At 38.4% G+C, this 23,936-nt stretch overlaps 1 protein-coding gene across 3 annotated transcripts in view; it reads right to left on the reverse strand.

Moving 5' to 3' along the window:
• Positions 1-2,633: 2,633 nt before the first annotated feature.
• SQOR (sulfide quinone oxidoreductase) overlaps positions 2,634-23,936 on the reverse strand; it is an 85,628-nt gene continuing 64,325 nt past the window's right edge. For all 3 annotated transcript variants that reach the window (XM_072624493.1, XM_072624495.1, XM_072624494.1), the window contains exons 3-10: positions 23,725-23,895; positions 20,724-20,777; positions 13,598-13,792; positions 11,544-11,753; positions 7,487-7,670; positions 4,365-4,432; positions 3,989-4,167; positions 2,634-3,266 (exon numbers count right to left, since the gene is read on the reverse strand). In XM_072624493.1, the coding sequence (XP_072480594.1) occupies positions 3,209-3,266; positions 3,989-4,167; positions 4,365-4,432; positions 7,487-7,670; positions 11,544-11,753; positions 13,598-13,792; positions 20,724-20,777; positions 23,725-23,895 (1,119 nt within the window). In that variant the 3' untranslated portion in view covers positions 2,634-3,208. The remainder of the gene's footprint in view (positions 3,267-3,988; positions 4,168-4,364; positions 4,433-7,486; positions 7,671-11,543; positions 11,754-13,597; positions 13,793-20,723; positions 20,778-23,724; positions 23,896-23,936) is intronic.

Genomic DNA, 23,936 nt, shown 5'->3' on the forward strand with positions numbered 1-23,936 from the left:
TATCAAAGTCTCCCTCATCCTTCAAAAAACTCTCAGTAGACATTACCATGCCTGTTATCTATCATCTTAAAACTTCTCCTCTTTATCATAAAAGAGTTTTCCTTCAGAAAAAAAAAAAAGATGGTAACACACATTTCTTCCACTCCTCTCTCAATCTGCTGAGCCCTCTGGAATTTGGCTTCAGATTTCAAAACTAAACTGAAATTATTCATAATTTCTTAACTGTCAAATTCAGTGGACTTTTCACAGTCCTCATCCTTCTTATTGACTTCTCTATGGCATTAAACATTATTAACCACCCTTTCCTCCTGGATGCTTTCTCTAATCTGGGTTTTTGTTTTATTTGTGGGTTGGTGTTTTTTTTGTGGGGGGAGTATTTGGTCACACTGTTCTCTCTTGCTTTTTTTTTTTCTCTTTATTTTATTCTCCTTTCACAGTCTCTTTTAATGTGTGATAATCAATGCGTTCTCCTTAACTGTAGCTATACCCCAATATTCTGTCTCAGGCTCCCCTCTCTTTTCTGTCTACCCTTTCATACTTGGTAACATCATCAGCCCCATAGGTTTGATTATTATCTGCAAGAGGCAGGGCTAATGGCCATCAGTCTCTTAGAATAGTTTTAATTTGGAAATGAAATAAGCCATTTACATTGCACTAACTAGTTAACAGAAAGGTTTACTTTGCCCCAATACAACAAGGATATGCAACAGGGATACAGTATAACTTGCATTAAACTTTGGTAGGCTAAGCCTACCTGTTCTCCTCATGAAAATGCATCTGGTCAGTAGGTCATCAGGACAACTTTTGTGGTCTCAGGAACTCACCAGATCTGAGAAGTTTGCATACCAAGTGGCTGGGATTTTTTATGTCCTGAAATGATCAGGAAGCTGAATCAGGGAAACCAACTGGGTTCCAAGATTACTTTGGCTCCTTTTAAGGAAAATTAATTCCTATTGTAGGAAGAAAGAAAGGTGACCCTAACCCATGTTTCAGGAGGAAATGCTGAAAGATATGTCTTACCACATTACCTCAAGAGAGATGACTATCAGATGTGAATATCTCTCCTCACCTGCAGTCAGTCCTATTATCATTATCAACTTCCTATCAGATATTTCATCAAAATGGATATATCATGGGCAATTCAAGTTCCTCACATCTGAAACAGAACTCATTGTCTTTCCCTTAAAAACTCACCTGCTTTGACTATTATTTTGTTTTGTTTTGTTTTCTTACGTTGTTTCTTTCTCATGGTTTCTCCCAATCATTCTAATTCTTCTTTACAACACAACTAATGTGAAAATATATTTAATAGGAATGTATATGTAAAACCTATATCATATTGCAGGTCATCTTAGGGAGGGAGGGGGAAAAATTTTAAACTTATGGAATGTTAAAATAAATAAACTTTAAAAAATAAAAAATATAGTGTTTAAAAAAAAAAAAAGAAAGAAATCCACCTGCTTCCAAAATTCCCAATCTCTATCTGGGGCACCACCATTCTTCCAGTCTCCTAGGTTCACAATCTTGATATCATCCTAGACTCCTCATTCTCACTCATCCCCACGTAACCAATCAGTTGTTAATTATATCTTATCATTTCTATCTCCACCACAATTCTTGAATCCATATTCTTCTTTCCACTTACAGTTATCATCGTAATCAGACCCTTACTATCTCTCATCTGTGGTACTACAATAGTCTCCTAATTGATCTAGTATCCCCCAACTCCAATCCATCCACCACTGAACCCAACAACCTAAATGATTTTCCTAAGGTATTGTTGAAACCACATCACCACTACAACCCTTTCTCAATAAACTGCCATGGTTCCCTCTTACTTTTAGGATCAAATGTAAACTCTTCTTTGAGGTATTTAAAAGTCTTCAAAACTTGGCACCATTTTACCTTTCTAAACTTGGAATACATTACTCCTGTTCATACACTTTACAGTCTAAAAAAACTATGCTTCTTGTTCCACCTCACACAATACTCTGTATCTTTGCACTAGCTATCCTCCAGATAGAGAGGGAGAGAGAGAGAGAGATATGAATGGAGAGATGATACATAGGTAGATAGATAGATAGAGAGAGAGAGAGAGATAGACAGATAGATAGATAGATGATAGAGATAGATGGATAGATGGATGGATAAAAAGATGATAGACAGACAGACAGATGGACAGAGAGATGATAGAGAGATGGATGGATGATGGATGGATGGATGGATAGATAGATGATAGATAGACGGATGGATGGATGGACAGACAGATGATAGAGAGATAGATAGAGAGATAGATAGATAGATAGATAGATGGATAGATAGATAGATAGAGATGTAGACAGAGATACAGATATATAGATAAAGATATTCCCTCCCCATCTTAGCCTCTTGAATCCCTATTCTCCTTCAAGGCTCACCTCAAACTATATGAGACCTTTCCCTCAGCAACTGATGTCTTCCTTCCCAAAGATAACATATATCTAGTGTGTGTGTTTGTATATACATATATACACCCCAAATGGGGTCACAAAGAGTCGGACATGACTGAATAACAGCTGCCCAACAATAATACATATATACATATCGAGAGAGTTAGGAGGGGGTCAATAAGAGACTCTAAGAAGATGCACAGGCCCAGCATACCAATGCGATTTAATGTGCTTCAATAAAATATGCACAGGGACAGACTTTGAAAGTGATGAGATAAGAGCACTCACCACTTCAACAGTCTTGTGATTAGACATAGTCTGAAAACAGTACACACCCTAGTTTGACAATTTGGCCACTTATCTAAGAATCAGCCTCACCAAAAACCCATAAAAATGCTAAAAAATCTATGGTTAACTTGATGATCTGTGGCTTGCTTTTTTGAAATAAATTATGTAAGACTGGTAGGAAGTATTCATAATGGAGAAAAATAGCGGTGTGGCATCTCATTTCCACCATTATGAGAGTGGCCTTCGGATGCCAATATCAACAGTGCTACGTGTGTGTCATGAAGTAAGGATTGGACCCTTTCATTTAGGTGGGCAAGCCAACAAGGTGTTTTTTCAAAGACAAATGATGAAGGAAGCTGTTGTATGGGTATGAGTTATTTATAGGAGTAAGCTTTAAGCCCTTCCTTGTGCTTTGGGTTGAAGGCAGTGGTTTGGGATTGGAAACCCTCCACTGGAGGAGACTGGTCAGGAATGCAGGTCTTCAGTCATCTCTAATCTCTACCCAAATGTAGCCACTTCCTCAAACGGGCTGGGCCCTCCCAGTAGCCTCTGTTTAAAAATAAAAATTAAAAAAAGACACAGAAAGGATGTATGATTAATAACAAAACCATCAAGATGCTGAAAAAAAAAAAGAAATTCCAAATCAATGGGAGAAACTTAACATAGTCCCATGGCTAGAGTACTACACAAGGTAGAGTCCCATACTTGGGTCTGAATTCTTTCCCTGCTACAGATTTATTGTGCTATCTCTCAGAGCTTCATTTTCTCTACCTCTCAAGCAGTCAACCTGACCTGTTTCATATGGTAATATTGAATAGTTCCTGGAAGGTATTATAGTGCTATAGAAATGTAAGCCCTCATGATTAATATTGTGATTTCGTTAGAAGATCCTCTCTGTTGCAGTGGGGAAAGATAGTGTGAGGGACATGAGGCAGCCAACTTGGGATACCCCTTCTAATCTAGAAGATAAAAGTTCGTTCTTGGAATTAGGAAGGCCTGCCTTGAAACCTTTGATGCTAGCTATGTGACCCTGGAAAAGTCCCTTAACCTCTCTAAGACTAGCTTCTTTTTCTGTAAAATGGAGACAATAATACCCATAACACTCCTTCACAGGGTTATTATGGGTCTCAAATAGGATAATTTATGTAAAGCACCGCATAAAATTCATCCATTTTTATGAGAAAGAGGACCATTTCCCTTGAACTCAATCAATAATATACTGGAAAAAGTTCTCAGGAACTAGCTTTGTATGTGATTGAAACAATACTTACTTTAGCAATCCATTCCAATAGAGAAAAGGCATCATATCAGCTTTCATAAGGTACATGGAGAATCGTTCTTTACTCTGGTCAAAAGGAAAGGTTTCTAGAGGCTGAGCATTGTAGTCGAACTCAGCAAGTATCACCTTGTTGTAGTTTGTAACAAGTGGACAAGACGTGTATCCATCATACTGAAATCGAGAATCAGGAAAAAGAGAGTGACACATTTCTCTCAAGCAGAATGGACTTTGAAAGTCTTTAAACAGGTTTTGAGGTTTTTAAAAAATAATTAAGAAGATCATGGTAAAAATGGGGGTAACAATCCCAGGTAAGCTAAGTAGAAGGATTTTCATGTACCCTGAGCTAAGTAACTCTTACAACATAATACCTTTTTGACAGGTTCTTTATTCTTCATTACCAGAGAAATTGTGCGGTCAAGTACTCCAGACTGAGCAGCTATAGGAGAAAAATGAACAGTCAAGACTGTGCTATTCATTTTATTTCATCAGTCTGTAAGTTAATTTCATTGTAAAATAAGTTAGGTTGGGGGCAGGAGATGTGCCACTCCCACAAAGGTCGCATATATCCTCATATTCACAAACCCCCTCATCTTTCCTATTCTTTCCATTTTTGGATTCCCAAAATCTATAGCTACTGGTGGAGGAAAGTTCATCCATTTCAACACACACACACACACACACACACACACACACACACACGAACACAAATGGGCTGGAGTCAGCTGTACTGGCACATGAGAGTTGGATGTTAAATTTTCAGTGTCAGCATTTATTTATACATCAAAAATTGATAAATGTCACAAATCAGAGATTGATTTATTGCTTTGTTGATTTTTCTAGACTTAAGAAAGTGAAAGAAAAATCTTAATAAAGTAAACTAAACTTAAAAGTATGTCATATATATTTTCCCTCAGAGATCTGGGTGTTAAACATTTTCAGAACACCCCTGCACATGCCCCATATCTCTTCTGCTCTTTCTGGAAGAAGGAATTAACAAGATTGTTGATTTCAAACAAAAGAAGAGATTCAGGCTGCATCTCTCCACCCCAATTCCCCAGAAGCTTTTGAGAGAATTCCAACATTTAACTTGGACCTCAGTAATTTACTTCTTTAAAATAAACCCTCCTAGGTATCATTATGAAGCAGCTAGGTGTCAACGTCGATCCTACTAGGACTGAAGTTAGGAAAACTCCTCTTTCTGAGTTCAAATTCAGCCTCAGATACTTACTAGCTGTGTGACCCTGGGCAAGTCACATAATCCTCTTTGTCGTAGTTTCCTCATTTGAAAAAAGAGCTGGAGAAGGAAATGGCAAACCACTCCAGTATCTTTGCCAAGAAAACCTCAAATGGGGTCAACAAAGACTTAGACACGGGTAAAAGGATTGAACAAGGTGTTATACTTCTATTCTAGGAGAGAGTAAGGCTGCGCAAAGTCTTTATACAGCTCTGTCTCACTTAAACCCAATTAATCCACAAGTAAAGACATCACTTTTGATGTCCTTGGTCTTCTTGTGAGAACCTAGAAAGAACAGTAACATCTAGGACAAAATATAAATGAATGAAGAAAGTGTTTATTATGAACTGTATGTCAAGCCGTTCTAAGGGCTGAGCATACCATATAAAAGTGAGACAGTCCCTGACCTCAAGAAGCTTCCATTCTAGTAGGAGAGTAGGGGAGTATAGGGAGAGTAGTCCCCAGGGAGGGATATTTGGGTTTTGAAAGTCACAAATAGAGAGCAGGGCTATAGGGAAGTTGACTGGTCGCTCAGGAGCAATGGTTTTTCCCCCATGTTAAGGTCATCGGGTTTGCCAGATTAGAATAAAAAAGGGGAAGAGGGTACTCTCCATTATTTCTGCTGTAGTTTTCAATGAAAGTAATATATTATGATCCCATAGGAATGTAAATGGAGATGTAGTATGGGCTGGACTTGGGGGTCAAAAGAAAACTAAATTTGAATCACCTCCTTGGGTACCTACTGGTTTGTGACTTACTATCAGTCCTTTAACCTCTGCAAGCCTCAGGTTTCTTTTTTCATTTATTAAATGATGAAAAAATTATTAGCAATGCTTTCATTAAAACACTTTGGAAAAAGTGCCATACAAATTTCAGTTAATATTATTGGAGTGTATTATTCCTGACCATATCACCAGCATTAGCAGGGGCAGTGGTGGTCTTCTAGCATCATGAAAGACAACTGAAAAAAGGCAGTGTGGTATAGGGGAGATGGAAAATCAATCTGGAGTCAAGAGGGCCAGGACTGAATCCCAGTTCTACAATTCACTACTTCTGGGACATAGGACAACCCTTTTAACTTTTCTAAGACTCAGTTTCCTCATCTGTAAAACACAGTGCCTAGCACATAGTAGGCACTTAATAAAATTTACTAATTGGTGATAGACTCTTTAGTCACTTAGTCCACAAGCACTTATTAAGCACTTACTATTGTTTCAGGCAATTCCATATAGTAAGTTCTTAAATAGCCTGCTTGTGATTTTGGAAGAAATAGTCCTATTTAAGATCACAGATTTAGAGTCAGAAGGGATCTCATAAATCTTCTCATCCAACCCTCTCATTTTGCAAATGAGAAAACTGAGGCCCAGAAATGTTAAGTCACATGACTAAGATAATACAGTAAGTCAGAAGCAGAGATGGGCTCAGGTTCTCTGACTCATTGTTTTCTCTTTAGAACAGAGGAAGAGGAGGAGGGGAAAGAGAGAGAGAGAGAGAGAGAGAGAGAGAGAAAGAGAGAGAGAGAGAGAGAGAGAGAGAGAGAGAGAGAGAGAGAGAGAGAGAGAGAGAGAGAGAGAGAGAGAAATGAAGAGACAGAAACAAAGAGAGAGTTTATTAATAGACTTAGGTTGCCTGACTTGTATCTACACAATGTGAAGAGGACATAAAGAAGGCTCTAAATCTCAGATATGGTGGATGGACCCCCAGAGGTGAATATATGAAAGAAAACACAGACAAGAGTTGAACAAGAGGGGCAGACATAAATAGACTGTAACCTGAATCACTGGAAGAAAATCTAAATTGATGAGCTAATAGCTCATAGCAATAATTTTTGCTGTCATTCAGTCATTTCAGTAGTGTCTGACTCGGCATGATCCCATTTGGGGTTTTCTTGGCAGAGACACTAGAGTGGTTTGCCATTTCATTCCATATCATGAGTTTATATTCTGGAGGTAATAGGGGAGCCATTGAAGGTTCTTAGATACTAGAGTGGTTTGCCATTTCCCTCTCCAGCTCATTTTACAGATGAGAAAACTGAGGTAAAAGAGGTTAAGTGACTTGCCCAGGGTCATGCAGATAGCAAGAGTCTGAGGCTGGATTTCAATTTGGGTCTTTCTGATTCCAGGTCCAGCTCTCTGTACACTATGCCACCAGATCCATTGGAGTATGAAGAGAAACAGCAAATATTTGTCATTAGTTATCATAGCAACTTTCTGGTCTGTCCGAATTGTAAAAATAATGGAAGTTTTTTAATCTTACCCACTGCAGCAGCTGTCTTTGATGTGGGAAGGTTGGTACAGTCTCCAATGCCAAAAATATTTCGGTATTTCTTGTGCTGCAGAGTTTCTTTGTCCACATCTACCCAGCCAGCAGCATCTGCAACAGGACTGTTCCTGACCACATCTGGTGGCCCCATGGGTGGAGTGACATGAAGCATCTCATACTAAGGAAAAAGAAAGAGAAGGGAAAATAAACCTGTGATTCTTTACTCTTTCTCCAGTCTTCTTGTTGGGGCCTCCGCATCCTGATAAGTCCATTAGACTCGTACTCATATTGGGCACATAACAAATCTTCATGTTTTAGAAACTTACATGCTCTCCTGGCATACCACCCTCTTCCTACACTCAAGTCTCTCTCCCTACTCCAGCCCATCCTATATACTATTATCCTGGAATATCCTTAATCATTTCAACTAACATTTTAAGTACTTCTTGTGTAACATTGCACTGTACCAAACTGATAGTCCCAAGAACAGATATCTGACCATGCCATTCCTCTGTCCAAGAACCTTCAATGGCCCCCTCAAGAATATAAACTTATACATCCTATGGAGTTATGATTCTTAGAGGCTTGGAAGTTCCTTAAAATTGATTCAACTGTCATAGTACATCCTACTAGGGTGCAAAGAAAACTGGCATCATAAGGTATGTAAAGCTTGTTAAAGTCTTTGTTCTTCTCTACTCTTGGTAACCACCTAGCCGCCTCAGTGACTATATACCAGAAGAATAATCATTTATCATAGTTGGGGTTACAAAAGGCTAATTGCTTTAAAAACTTTCAAAGGTATATATACCATATATCTTGGAGCAGAGCAAAACCTGGTAGTTTGGGTACTTTCTGTAAAGCTAACCTGGACAGCTAGGTGGTGCAGTGGATAGAGTGATGGGCCTGGAGTCAGGAAAACTCATCTTCCTGAGTTTCCATCTGGCCTCAAACATTTACTAGTTGTGTGATTCTGAGCAAGGCAATCAAACCTTTTTGCCTCAGTTTCCTCATCTGTAAAATGAGCTGGACAACATTGTTTGATGATCAACTATGATTGACTTGGTTCTTCTCAGCAATACAACAATCCAAGACAAGTCCAAGAGACTCACGATGGAAATTGCTATTCATATCGTGAGAAACAACTGATGGAGTCTGAATGTAGAATAAAACACACTGTTTCTATTTTTATTTTTTCATGTTTTTTTTTCCCTTTTGTTCTGTTTCTTCTTTCACAACATGACTAATTGGGAAGTATGTTTTACATGAGTGCACATGTATAACCTCTATCAAATTGTTTAATGTCTTAGGGAGGGGGAAAGGGAAGGAAGGAGGAAGAAAATTTGGGAGTCAAAATTTTATGTAAAAAATGAATGCTAAAAATTGTCTTTAAATGTAATTGGAAAGAATGACGTACTATTTAAAAGAAAAAAAATAAAGGAACTGAGAATATTGACTCTAAGGGGAGAAAAAAGAATCATCCTGCACAAAAATAAAATAAAATGAACTGGAGAAGGAAATGGCAAACTATTCCAGCATCTTTACCAAGTAAACCCCAAATGGGATCACAAAGAATCGGACATGACTGAAATGATTCAACAAGACCTTAAGCAGCCTCTTCCAATATACAAGGTAAGGAAAACAGTAGCAAAATGTACTTATAAAAATAGACCCATGAAGGACACAGGCTCTGAAGTCAGGGGACCAGATTCAAAACCTGCTTGTGATACCTGTGTGATATTGGGCAAGTCACTTAACCTCTCTGGGCCTCTTTTTCTTCATCTATAAAATGAGGATGTTGGAAACTTCACTGGAAAAAGTTCCCTTTGAACCATATGTCAACTTAGAAAAGGGAAAATTAACATTATCTATGTTGTGCTGTATTCTTATATATTTTGTTAAACATTTCCCAGGTCTATCTTAATTTGATTTCAGCAGCACTCCAGCATTTTTTAGGCTGCTTGTGGCTGTTTGACATCACTGAACTAGATGCCTCCCACCCACCCCCAACCCCCACCAAGGTCTCTCTGAGCTCTAAATTTATGATCTGTGATTATAGATGCCATTTACTAAAGGGATAGTGATGGCATGTCTCCTTTGATGGTTGTTGCATGTGGTTTATCCTTCATTTTTGAAGATGACCGTGATATCAGAAAGATGATACCATGGCCTACAAGTGACTTGGGATTTAAGTGAGGAAGGCTGTGCAAAGTCATCAGCCTCACTTTCTCCTCCAGAGTCATCTGATTCTAGTGGCCAGATATACATCAGGACAAGTGGAGATAGCCCAGGATACAATGGGAGACTTTGGCCTTTTTAGGCTAAGGTTTTTCTGAGTTTTCACTTTGAGTGAGGCAAGGCTGCACAGGCAGACTCAAGGACCAGACAGAAGCTTATATCAAAACCTACCCCTATGCTCTAGTCCCCTTCCCTCATTTCAGTGCCATGGAGATCCCAACTCCAAGATGTGGAAGTTTGCTTAGGTTATGACAGCCAAGATGGCCACAGCCCTTTAGAAGCAAAAGCCTGCCAAGGGTTACAACCTGGAAGCACCAGTGCTGCAAAGCTCCAACCTGCCCGTGCCAGGGAAAATAAGCTCTGAATTGCTAGTGTAGGGTTAGAGAATTGAAGAACAGATTACATAACCATTCCAGGACACAAAGCAGATAAGGGGCTCTCCACCAAGCCTGAAAGAAAGAGCATAGCACCCAGATGGGGCCATTTCTGACCAACTGACCACCCAAAAATCAGTTGGTTTAATGTATTAAAAATGTTAAACAAGAGAGGGTATAAATCAGTGGTATAAGAGGGGTCTTGCCATGGGGACACTTGCAATAATTAGCATTGTTCTAGAAGCAACATATAATGGAAAAAGTATCTGAAGTAAGCCCTACAAGATGCAGAAAGAATGTAGAGGGGAGAGACTAGAATGGATACCTTGGAAACTTTGACTGCATGAAGAATACAGAGAAAAGAAAGAGACTATTGGGTAATCATAGAAATCATGAATCAAACAATGAGGATCTAGGGTAAACAGAAAAGATGGATAATGAAGTGAATTAGAAAAATTCTTTTTGGAAAGGGAAACGAAAAAACCTGGACCTTATGTTACTACAGAGACATCCTTGATATCATACATGCCCCTAGTCTATTAAAGGGCTGCTTAATAGACTTTCTCTGGATAAAAGCCTGACATGAGTATCCTACAGCTCTGTCCCAGGGCATGCTCTCTTTCCTGGCTATACTATTTCACTTGTTGATCTCATGAGTTCCCATGGATTCATTTATCTTTGCTATGTTGATGATTCTCAGATCTGTTTATCCAGCCCTAATCTCTCTTCTGACCCCTAGTCTTATATCTCCAACTGCCTATTGGACATCTCCAAGTAGACATCCAGTAGACATCTTAAACTCAACATATGCAAAACTGAACTCATATCTTTCCCCCTAAACTCTTCCTAACTTCTCTATAACTGTCTAGAATATCACCATTGTTCCAGTCATTCCACTCCTCACTCTCATTCCCCATATCCAATTTGCTATCAGGGCCATCAATTTTACCTTCATAACATCCCTCATACATGACCACATCTCTTCTCTAACATTGTCATCACCCTGATGCAGGCCTTCATGCCTGGACTATTGCAAAAGTATATTTATTGGTCTTTCTACCGTAAGTCTCTCTCCATCCAAGTCCATCCTCCACTCAACTGTCAAAGTGATCTTTCTAAAGCATAGGTCTGATGATGTTAGCTCCCTATTCAAAACTCCTGTGGCTCCCTATCAACTCCAAGACCCATTATAAAATCTGTTTGGCATTCAAAGACATTCATAATTGGATCCTCACATACTCCTAAGAGGTAGGTGCTACTGTTATCCCCATTTTATAGATGAGGAAACTGAGGTTCATGGATGTTAAGCAACTTACTCAGAGTCACACAGCTAGCAAGTGTCTAAAGCAGGATATAAACTCAGGTCTTCTTTAACTCCAGGTCCAACTATAGAGGAGACTCTACCAGAACCTCTCGTCTCAAGAGCGAAGGGGGCTACTCACCGAAATCACTTTGGTCTCTCCAGGATTGTCCAAGTCCTCAAACACTGCTTCATATTTTTCTGGCCGAACTTCAATAAGGTTTTGTCGGTAGTTCACATTGAGGTTCCTGGCCTTGATAATTTCTTCTAGGGCATTGGCATACTTCTTAACCCCAAAAATGGCTCCCAGGGAAGTGTTGAAAATTATATTAGCATTGGCTCGCTTTCCTGTCTGAGAAAAAAAAAATAGCAGAGGAGGGAATATGTGAGACCAGTAATTACCAAGAGTGAACTGGTTTCTTCTTCTTCTCTTTGAAGAAGAATCTAGTTTTCTTAGATGATTTCAGTCCTTGCCACTGTTACCCATGGACTTTGACAAGTTGGATAACCTTCTACTCTCATTTTACTCTCTGCCAATAACATGGTAGCCCAGGGGGAACACGAGATCGGGGTCAAAGACGAGGGCACAAGAATTGAAGGTTTGAGCTAGAAATGTCCAGGTCCAAGGAATTATAAATCATTAGCACAGGCTAGAAATAAAAACAGTATACGGCTATAACCTGAAGGAATACAAGTTTGGAATTACCTTTGTCATACATCCCAGAGGAGATGATATTCTCTCCCAAATCCCAAAGCAAGTAGAGGAACTACAGACTGCTTGGATTCCAAAATCAACCTAAGTCTAGTCAAAGGCTTCACACACACAACACTACGCCCCTTCTAAAATCTTCAGCCATACTTTGTGCCAAGAACAAAAAGGATGAGAATAGATAATAATAGACAATAATATTAACTATCATTTATAGATGCCTTAAGGTTTACAAAGTACTTAACATATGCTAATTCATTCAATCCTCACAACAACCCTGGGAAGGAGGTACTAACATTCCAGTTTTACAGATGAGGAAACTTATACACAGACACGCTAAGTAATTTGTCCAGGATCACATAGCTAGCTAATTTCTGATGTAGGATTAGAACTCAGGGTCTTCCTGCTTCCAAAGCCCACACTCTACGCACGGGTGCCAAGTATCTATTTAGGTAGCAAGCACCATGCTGGTAATTGCAGGCATACTTTTGTCCACAGACCAGCCTAATATTTGGCCAAGTGTGTGATTATCTATGCCTTTGAGAAGAACTAGTAATTACATGAAATTCCAATGAATGAAATTCATAATTCCAGATGTAATTATCTTTTGCTGTCTTTTGTATATAAAGATATTAAAGTTCATAATTTTTTAATTCATAATTTTTGTAAAATAAAATACAAATGCCTCCTGGAGGGACAATATATAAAGTCCACAGTCTTGATGGTTAATTATGTAGATGCCTATTTTTCCCTTTAGAATAATTCTTCATTACAGTGAGTTCAAATTCCCTCCTTGCTAGGCAGTGACACATCAGAGTTGGTTGCAGATATTAAACACCCTCTGAAAGTTTAAAAGGTTTCTGGGTCACAAATGCCACAATTCAAATTAAGGAACATGAGTGCTCATCTTCACAGTCAGAGAAGGATCACTTCTATCACTTACATACACATCCTCATCCTCAATTCCCCAGGATATTATTGCTGCCACCCCAATAACAACAAATAATTTTAAGATTGCATTTCTTCCTCATTTCCAATGAACCCATTTTGTTGTTTATTTTGAATAGATTTTGCATTCACACATGTATATATGTATATATGTGTGTGTTTATGCATGTGTATGTATGTGTGTGTATGTATATATGTATGTGTACATATATGTGTATATATTTCTATATGTATATATCATTCCCCCTCCTTCCATTAGAATATAATCTCCTTGAGGACAAAGAATCTTTTTCATGACCCCTGATGCCTGGAACATAGCAGGTCTTTAACAAATGTTTCCTGATGCTGTTAAGTACTAGGGAATGCAAATATCATTAAGACGCAGTCCCTGGTCTCAAGAGGTTTGCAATCTAGTAAACTCTGAAACAAGAACTGAGCCTTTTTAGAAATGTTAGGAGAGAGAGAGAGAAATAGTCCACCAGCAGTCATTGAACTCAAGTGCTACAAGCCTCTCTATCAGTCTTGGAAATGAAACATACCTTCCTCATGTAAGCTTCTGACAAATACATGATCTTCTGTGGTGCCCCTGCACACTTCACCGGAGTGTTCGGGAAAGTGAAGATGGCATTGCCCTCCTTGAAGCCCTGCAGAGCCTTCCATGTTTTCTCCACAGTTCCAACAGAATAATTAGACCCTATTTTAGGATATCTAAAACCTTCAGGCAAACCTTTGATCTGAAACAAATTAGACAAAGAAGGTTAAAAAAATACATCATTATGTTTTTGAGACAAGTTTGAGCATAGACACCACACTGTATATGTCTCAGACAAACTGAGGCTAGGGGAAGACTTTAATTTAGAAAGGCCAAGGTCACCCACTGCATCCTGGGTCATCACCAGTCATCTTAACTTTTATCCTGTCCCTGGACTCCAATGACTTTGGAGGAAAGAGTGAGGCTGATGACTTCACACAGCTCTGCCTCAATTAAATCCAATTCACAGACTCGTCAAAACATCGCTCCCATGATGTCATTACTCCTTTTTGAGAATGAAGGACAAACAACAAATAATTTTAAGATTGCATTTCTTCCTCCTTTCTAATGAACCAATAAATAAAAAGACATGCATTGATGTTCACTATGTGTAGTATCACTGTATGAAGTGCTAGGGATATAAACATAAATAGAAAGTGAGAGTCTGTGCCCAAAACATCTATTGGAGTGATGGCCAGGGAAGGATGATCTGATCTGGGAAGTCACAGCAATGAGGAGCGCACAGGGACGTGCCCTCTTCTGAGAGGCTATGACAGTGTTCGCTTAATTATAGTACTCAATTCAAGAAGGGGAAAACAAGGGATGGGAATTATATGCAGGAAAGATGGGGAGAAAATGGGCTGGGAGAAGATGAGGAGAAGGTAGGCATGATTTTGGGGAGTTCAAGGAAAAAGCAGTGGCAGTTAGTCAGTATTATTATATCCATTTTATGAAAGGTATTATGTCTTAAAACCTGGCTATGTCATGCTAAGAGTTAACAGAAGACCAGAGTTGAATAAGTTTAATCCCAGATTATGAGTCTGAAAAGTTATGTTACCTCTGGACTGAGTTCAAATTCTTTGTCAAAACACAGGGATCTGGCAAGAAACCATCTGTGCTGCTTGTTTTGATAAAATAAAACCAGTCATTTGCTTGGAAGAAGTACACAGATGCACAGATTTGATAGGAAGTCATGTGGATGCCTTTTTTTTGCATTTAGAATAGCTCTGTTTCATCATAGTGAGTTCAAGCCCCTCTTTGCTGGGCAGTGACAAATCAGAGCTGAGTACTTATATTACATACCCTTCTAATTAAAATGTAACAACAACAACAAAAATAAACTAATTTAATATTTTTAAATTATCAAAAATAAAAATAAAACTGTGTTCAAATGGGATAAAAAGAAGTCCTAGTACTTATAACGTTAAAGACTAGGAGATGCAGGAGACAACAAAAAAATCATCCCTCTATTGATTGCACTAAGACCTCTATTAAGATACCAGGCAAGAATCTAGTCAGCCTATGTTTCGAGAAGGATGTGTAGAAATAAGAGGTTTAAAGATGAATGACAAAGATGATTTAAAGGGTATGGAAACTGTCTGTGTCCCATGAGCAAAAGTTAAAGGAATAGAAAATGTTTGTTCTAGAGAAGACAATCACAAGATTAAGAGCCAAATTCCTCTGGCTCCAAATTCAGCATTCTTTTATACCACACTGCTTCCAAGGCTAACGAGAAGTTGATTACTTCAAGTTTAAAAAACATTTTTAGGAAGAAAGAAAGGAAACAAGTATTTATGAAGTACTTACTCTATGCCAGGCTAAGCAATTTGGAAATATTTCCTTACAGTCCTAGAATATAGGTGCTATTTTTCTCTCCATCTTACAGTTGAGGAAACTGAGGCAGAGAGTGGTTACTTGTCCAGGATAACACACATACAAAGTGTCTGAGGCTGGATTTGAACTCGGGTCTTTCTACTCCAGGTCCAGCGCTCTAACGCCTGTGCCCTATATTCTGTGCCACCTGCCTGCCTGTGAAGAAGGTACTGAACAATTTGCTCATGATAAAGTGGGAAAAGGAGAATGGATTTACATTAAAACAGAAGATAATTCAATTGGATATGAGGAAGACCTTTTCTTGACTGTCAGAGGAAATAAAGAGAACCGTGACCTAAGAAAGACTAGGGGTCATACATCCTTAAAAGATATTTAGAAAACAGAAAACTATCCTTGCCTGGATTTTACATTCGTCCGACTGAACTAGACCAAACAACTGTTCTATGTCCTTTCCAGTTCTGTGGTTCTTTTGTTGCTGTTCAGTCATTTTTCTGTTTTACGTCCACATGACCCCATTTGGGAAAGATACTGGCAAAGATACTGGAGTGGTTTGCCATTTCCTTCTCCAGCTCATTTTACAGATAAGAGAACTGAGGCAAACAGGGTTAAATGACTTGCCCAAGGTCACACAGACACACACAAGTGTCTGAGACTGGATTTGAACTCATAAAGATGAATCTTCCTGACTCTAGGTCCAGTACCCTATCCACTATGCTATCCTTTATTTTATCATAAGATTTGAAGCTGGAAAGGACCTTAGTGCTCATTTAATCCCACCTCTTCATTTTACAAATGAGGAAACTGGGTCCATGAGACTTACCTTCCATCACACAAATAGAAATTTGCAGAGCTAGAATCTGAAAGCAAATCTGGTTTTTCTACCTATTAATCCTCCACTACAAATACTAGCAAATAAATTTTCATGGTAGTCTTTTTGCAAACCCCACAGACATTTTTATAATGAGATAACCAAATGCCCCATAAAATAATTGCCTTTGGATACTCAATCAAACTAATTCTGCCAACTCCTTTATTTGGCTCTCCTTCCATTTAAATGAAAATTCCTTCTGTCTGCTGGTTTCATTTATATCAGAATATCAAGAGTAACACAATTCATTTTCTCTAGTATGATATATACCAGTGGGTGTTTGGGGAAAGATCGACATACCTCACATTTAGAGTACCAACAGCTAAATCAACGGTTGTAGAAAAGCCTAAAATCTGTGAGAGTCTTAGCATCAGTTTCTGCCCTACTTTTTGCCACTCTGCCACTATCACCAAAGAAACGGGAAGGAACCACACAGGACTGAGGGCTACTTTGCATTTCTCTTTGTCCCATGGATTGCCACAGCCAAAGAATGCATTCCCAAGGAGCCAGTCTACTGGCAAAGCACATCCATGTGCTTCTGGGGTAATCCTCATAAAGCAAATATAATCAGTTGCCAAAATGTACTTGAAGTCTTTCCAACATTTGAAATTTTACATAGTTACTCACTGCTATCCTGTGGGAACTTGATACTGAATCCTTCAGAGGACTTGTATGGCATTTTGTGATATATTCGTTCTCTTGTTACTGACAATTTAGAATCCATTAGGCAGCAGTCCATTAAGCACTCAGGGTCACAGTAATTATACTGTCAAGTCTCATTGCCAACTATGATATAAATCAGTGAGATAACAGCTTGGGTGTATCCGTGACCTCTTTCTCTTCTTTGGTTAGAAGAAAATAATGCTAGTAATTACAAGCTCATGTTCAGTCAACCTAACAAGCAACATTTTTAATTGAGGGGCAGTTAGGTGGCACCGTGGGTTAAAACACTGACCCTGGAATCACAAGGACCTAAGGTGACCTAAAGCACTTAACATCTACTAGCTATGTGACCCTGGGCAAGTCATTTAACCCCAATTACCTCACACACACACTAGTCACACACACGTCACATACACACACACATATACATACATACACACACATACACATATACATATACCATCCTATGTCACCAAGCACATCTAATTAATTTTAATGTGCATTTATAACACTGCCTGAGCCATTAAATAAACAAAAAAAACTTAACAAACATAGCAAAACAAATTTCCACACTGGTCATGTATGAAAATATATGTCTCTCTCTGCAGCTCTTAAGTTCATCACCTCTTTGGGAGGAGAAGAGCAAAGTGTTGTATCTTCAGTCCTCTGGACTGGTTTATCACCACACCCATCAGTTTTCAACTCTTTAAAAGTTGTTTTTCTCTGTGGTGTTTTTGTCATTGTATAAGTTGTCCTCCTTTTACTCACTTCATTCAGCCTTAATTCATACGAATCTTCCCAGTTTTTCTCTAGAAGTGTGCCAGGCACATTTCTAGTCATTCTAGAAATATTTATGTATGTATATATGTGTGTATGTTGTATACATACACATATAAGGGTATATGTGTGTGCACATGTGTATATATGTATGTGTGTATTGTACATATGAATGTGTGTACATATATGCCTAATGTGTGTGCACATGTATGCGTACATGTGTGCATCCTTTTTCCTATTTTTAATTTTAAAATTTTAAAAATTCTTAATAAATATGAACTAAAATGTGTCCCTCCTCATACACCATAAAACACAAAGAAAGAGAGGCCGATCCATATATTCAGGTCAATGACCATATGCTGAATGTTTTGTCAGATATAAATATAACTGTAATTAGTTTGTCCCTGTCTCTGAAGAATTTTTATCCCTTTTCATCGTATTTCCAAAGATGGCAGGTGGATTTGTATTGATAAGATGCTTCTTTTTTAAGATTAGATCACTGATGCCTGTAGGCAAGACTGGGAGCCTTGAGGGACACCCGTCTTATGGCAGAACCAATAGCCGAAGAGATCTTTTCAGAGAAAACTCTTTCCTGAAGCAGTTGCACCCAATACCATTCGCCAACAGCTATTCTTTGGGGAGTCTGGCTTTGCTCAGTGTTAGCATGTAAATTCTACCCTTGGGCAGTTTGCATGAGAAAAATGATCACTATTCCGGCGGTATAAACACATTTAAGCAAACCTCCCCTCTGATTCATAGCTACTCTGAAAATTCAGACTGTATCTTGGCATGTTGAAGCCAACCAAGCACTGGAAAGGCAAATAATGAGAATCATGTTACAGTACAATAACAATCATACTCATATATCATCTGTGAACCTAAAGAAATAAAACCATTGGCTTGGACACATCCCTGCAGCTTTTCCTGAGTAATCACAATGAGGTTGTGTAACACAATTATTGGCACAGCAGATTACTGACAAGTTTCTTGGAAGTAACAGTGGTTCCCAGAATTATAGAATCTGGGACTTCAGGTTGGAAAGGACCTGAGAATCCACCTCATACCTGAAAAGAATCTTTTCAACAATATGCTTGGTAAGTGGTCACCCAGCCTTTGCTTTAAGGACAGTAGTGAGGGGGTTCAAAGTTACAACACCTCCTGAGGGAACACATTCCATTTTTATTAATTTTTTTATTTATTTATGTATTATTTAATTCATTTATTAATATATATATCTCTTTATTAATCTTTTCCATAAAAATATCTCTCTATAACTTACTTTTTTGGTTTTTGGCAAGACAATCAGGGTTAACCAGGGGATCAGATTTGCCCAGTGTTACACAGCTAGTAAGTGTCAAGGGTCTGAAGCTGGATTTGAAACTCAGGTCCTTCTGATTCCAGAGCTGGTACCCTATCCCCTGCGCTACTGAGCTGCCCCACTCTACGTACCTTCTACTCAATGTTCCTCATGCTGTCATCTGGGACCCTGCTAAATGAGCCTGATCTCTTGTTGACAATAGCCATTCAAATACTTGAAAATAGTTATTGGGTCCATCCTCCTAAGTCTTCTCAACTGATCCTCATAAAGCACTAAAACAAGGCCTTCTCTTCTGGACACTATAGAGCTTATTGAATTAATTTTTGTTTTGTTTTGTGGAGATGTGATTTCTTTAAGTGTACAGGAACTCTTGGTGTGACATTCTCTGCACCAGTGCATTATCACCAAGATTAGCAGCAGCTCTTCTGTAACATAAAGTCCTAGAGAGTTGCCTTCCCAGAGGTACCCAGCTCTCAGAGGCAGGACTTGAACCCAGATCTTTCCTCCTATATTATTCTATAAACACAATGCCTTTCTTACCAACATCTGTCCCAAAAATGTATCTTACTTTGTTTATTACATCAGGAAAGAATAAACTTTAATCTCATGGATTTAGAGCTTAGAAGGAATTTAGAGGTCCAAAAAAAATCCAATCACTTCATTTTATAGATAAGGAAATTGAGGCCACAAGAAATGGTGAACAAGAGACCCTGAGACCATAACCTATGGCATTATGGTTATTGGGAAAGGCAAAACAGATCCAATGGGAAAATTTACAGGTGACCACGTATCATTTCTAGGAACTAAGTCTTCTTGGTTATGTTTCTATAAAATATCTGGTCCAGCCTAAGTGTGGTGCAGGGATCTACCACTGTCCTGCCACCACCCAGGACAGGCCTTGTGAATAAGTTCCCCCAATAAAATCTATTTACTACCAAGTTGACATGGGCCCCTCTTTCTCCAGTATCTCAATATCCTCTTGGTACATTTCTCATAATGGTGGGAATAGCCCTCTAGACTGTCTGGAATGATACAGTGAATTGTCCAAGGTCACAAAGTTAGTAAGGGAGAGAATTAAGAATTGAACTTAGATTTTCTGATTCCAAATTTAGGATTCTTTCTGCTATAAGTCAAAAGCAACTCTTCAATGTATTCCCCCCAACCTCCTAGTTCATTTTAAAGAGAAATTTAATTAACTACTTTAGTAGGGATTATATTTCCTGAGTAATCCTTTTGTTCCCCCCCCAAAAAAAAGATTTAATCTCCAGGTTCCCTACTAGGCAAAAATCAGATCCCACTTCTATTTAGGGAAATGTTTGTGGTCTATATCACCTGAAGCCAATATCTGAAGAAAAATTTCACCTATAATAAGATTATTCCATTCCATACAAAGAACCATTTCTGTTACATTGGAAAGGATTCTATTTTGCAGGAAATATTATTATTAAAAAGGATACACTCAATTGCTAGCTAAATTTAAAATTTAGAACATATATGTTTTCATTGACAAAAATTTCAGGATGACTCATTTTAACTGGGGGAAAAAATCTGGATATTATCAATTATAGTTAGATGAAAATTTCTAAAAACTTTGCCTGGCACAGAACATCAAAATATAAGACTGGACTTGAGCATAAATGAATCCCAGTAACAGAGAAATCATTTAAGACATACCTTCTCAAATTCCAGCTTGATTCCAAGAGCAATGACGAGATATTTGTAAGCAATCTATAACACAAAAAGGATGATATTTCAGACACAGTAAAACTTTAGCACAGAATAGACCAGACAGCACCTACAGAATTGGGTTACATTTTTCCATGTGGTAAGTTGGACTCCATTATCCCAGGAAACAAATAGCTCTCTGTAGAATACTGAGAGAGAGGCAGAAAGAGAGAGAGAGAGAGAGAGAGAGAGAGAGAGAGAGAGAGAGAGAGAGAGAGAGAGAGAGAGAGAGAGAGGAAGCACTTGCTTGTATGTAGGTGACCTCTGAGTTGGGTCATCATAATTGGAGAATCTCATAGGTAAATTAAATAACAAGTTATTTAATAATGTTTGGGAGATGAATAACATTCCATACCATAGATGTGTGCACTGTAATTGTATCCCTTTTCCATTGGGGACAAAAAAAAATCATCCTAACTACGATGGTGGAAATGTGAGATTGGGGGATGCTAATTTTAAATTGATCTAGAGAGATTGACAGAAACAGAACAAAAGGATGCTGAATGTCAGGAAGTATAAACAAAGAGAATGTAACCAATAAGAAATGAAAAGCAAAGAACCTACCTAGAAAAGGAAGGGTTTGAAGGAAGTTGAGAAAGTAGCTAGAAAGAAAAAGAACAATTTCGTTTTTTTTAAAAAAAATAACTATAAACATGATTTGGAAGAAGTAAAGAACAAGCTTATCGAAACTAGAAGATGAAACATCAAAGAAGTGACAATTCCTAATGGGAAATCTAGAGAAATGTGGTTTAGGGAAGCAAACAGCCACACTATTTTCCAAAGTGTTTGAGATGAATACAGTTTCCACGTGAAAATGGGGAGTTGTTAAGAACAGTCCACCAGAAACAACTTGCTTTTTGAAGAGCAAGAGAGAGCTAGTAGACAGATAAAGCCAGCAGGATCTGCAAACCTGTGGAGAAGACACTGGACTGGGAATCCTGGCTCTACCATGAAAATCTGGAAAATGCAGCAGGGGTGTGAGTTCTAATCTATCTGTAGCTTTAAAGTGTTCACATATGCAACTTGAACACCATTTTTGGATGAAAGCACCCAAATCTGGGAGGTCTAGATACAATGCTCCTAAAACTATCTTAGTCACCTCACTTTCCAAAGAGGTGGCTCTTTCCTTTATCCTCTTTCCCCTTGGAGTGCAACGGTGGGGTGGGAAATGTTGATACTTTAAGGATCTGGATTAGTATTCATACTAATTAAATGGGGAGATCATTATCATTTCCTGTCCTCTATTCACTATACCACACCACTCATTGGAGAAATTGTTTTTTTTTTTAATGGCAAGAAACATTTCATAAACCTAATTGTGTACATACTCTATGTAAAATCGTGCTAGATACAAAATATATGTGGTCCAAACTTTCTACTCTCCTGGAGATTATTCATTTCTATTAGGGAGATTAAAAAAATACAGATTATAATAACACACAAGATTATATGATAATTGCATTTAAGAAACAAAGTGTCATTCCCCAATTGATAAATAGTCAAAGGATATGAACAGGCAATTTTCAGAGGAAGAAATTAAAGATATCTATAATCATATGAAAAAATGCTCTAAATCACTTTTGATTAGAGAGATGCAAATCAAAACAACTCTGAGGTACCACACCACACCTATAAGACTGGCAAACATGACGGAACAAGAAAATGATAAATGTTGGAGAGGACATGGGAGAGTTGGAACATTAAATCATTGCTGGTGGAGCTGTGACCTGATCCAACCATTCTGGACAGCGGTTTGGAACTATGCCCAAAGGGCTACAAAAATGTGCATACCCTTTGACCCAGCAATATTGGTACTAGAACTGTATACCCAAGAGATCATAAAAATGGGAAAGGGTCCCACATGTACAAAAATATGTATAGCAGTTCTCTTTGTAGTTGCCCCAAACTGAAAGTCAAGGGGATGCCCATCAATTGGGGAATGGCTCAATAAATTATGGTATATGAATGTCATGAAGTACTATTGCGTCATAAGAAATGATGAACAAGAAGACTTCAGAGAGGCCTGGAAGGACTTATATGATCTGATGCTGAGCGAAAGCAGCAGAACCAGGAGAACTTTGTGCACAGCAACGACCACAGTGTGCGAGAGTTTTTTCTGGTAGACTTGGAACTTCGTAATAATGCAAGAACTTAGAAAAAAAAATCCCAATGGTTTTCTAAGGCAAAATGCCCTCCACACTCAGAGAAAGAAATATGGAATTCATTCACAGAATGCAGCAGATCACGTTTGTGAGTGTGTGTTTGTGTATTATGTTTTGATTTGTTATATGATTTCTTCCATTTATTTTAGTTTGTCTGCATAGCATGACTATAGTGAAAACGTATTCAATAGGAAAGTATATGTAGATCCCATATAGAATTGTATGCCGTCTTGGGGAGGGAGGGGGGTAGTGGTGAGTAGGTGGGGGGGGTTAAAATCTAAATTTTATGGTAGTGATTGTAGAACATTAAAAAAAATTAAATTAAATTAAAAATTAAAAAAAAAAATGAGGTCCAAGTGGGATCTCATTCCTGACAAAGGAGAATCTGGGAAGGCTTCCTGAAAGAAATGACATTTGAATTGGGGTTTAAAGAATAGATAAAATTCAATAGGCAAAGAGGGAGAAGCAGCATCTTCCAAGCACAGAGAATCATGTGAACAAAGGTTTGGAGAAAGGAAAGTACAGGGAACATTTGGAAGACAGAATATCCTAAACTTGGCTAGGGCATACAATGCATAAAGAGGAAAGGAATGATCTGAGTAAGAAAATGCCAGATTGTGGAGGGTTTTTGATTACCAGGCAAAAGAGTCTGAACTTTATCCAGTGGGCAATAGGGAGTCATTTCAGGTTATTGAGCAGGGGAATAATGTGATCAGACCTATGAAAGGAAGATCATCCTAGGAACACAAAAACAAAATAGGCAGAAAGACCTTGAAGGGATAAGTTACCTCCTTGCCATCATCAATGTAGACGCAGTTGTTATCTGGATCCAGCTCTCTCACTCTGGATTTGATCCACTCTACTCCTGATGGAATAACACTTGCCATGGGACGGCTGGATGATGACAGCTTTTTGGCACCAGCACCTACCAGTGTCCACAGAGGCTGATAAAAATGCTTCTAGAAAACAAAACATTCAAGAATTCCTCTCAATGTGGCTG

This window comes from Notamacropus eugenii, chromosome 7, assembly GCF_028372415.1.
Source record: "Notamacropus eugenii isolate mMacEug1 chromosome 7, mMacEug1.pri_v2, whole genome shotgun sequence".
In the NCBI taxonomy this organism is placed as follows: Eukaryota; Metazoa; Chordata; class Mammalia; order Diprotodontia; family Macropodidae; genus Notamacropus; species Notamacropus eugenii.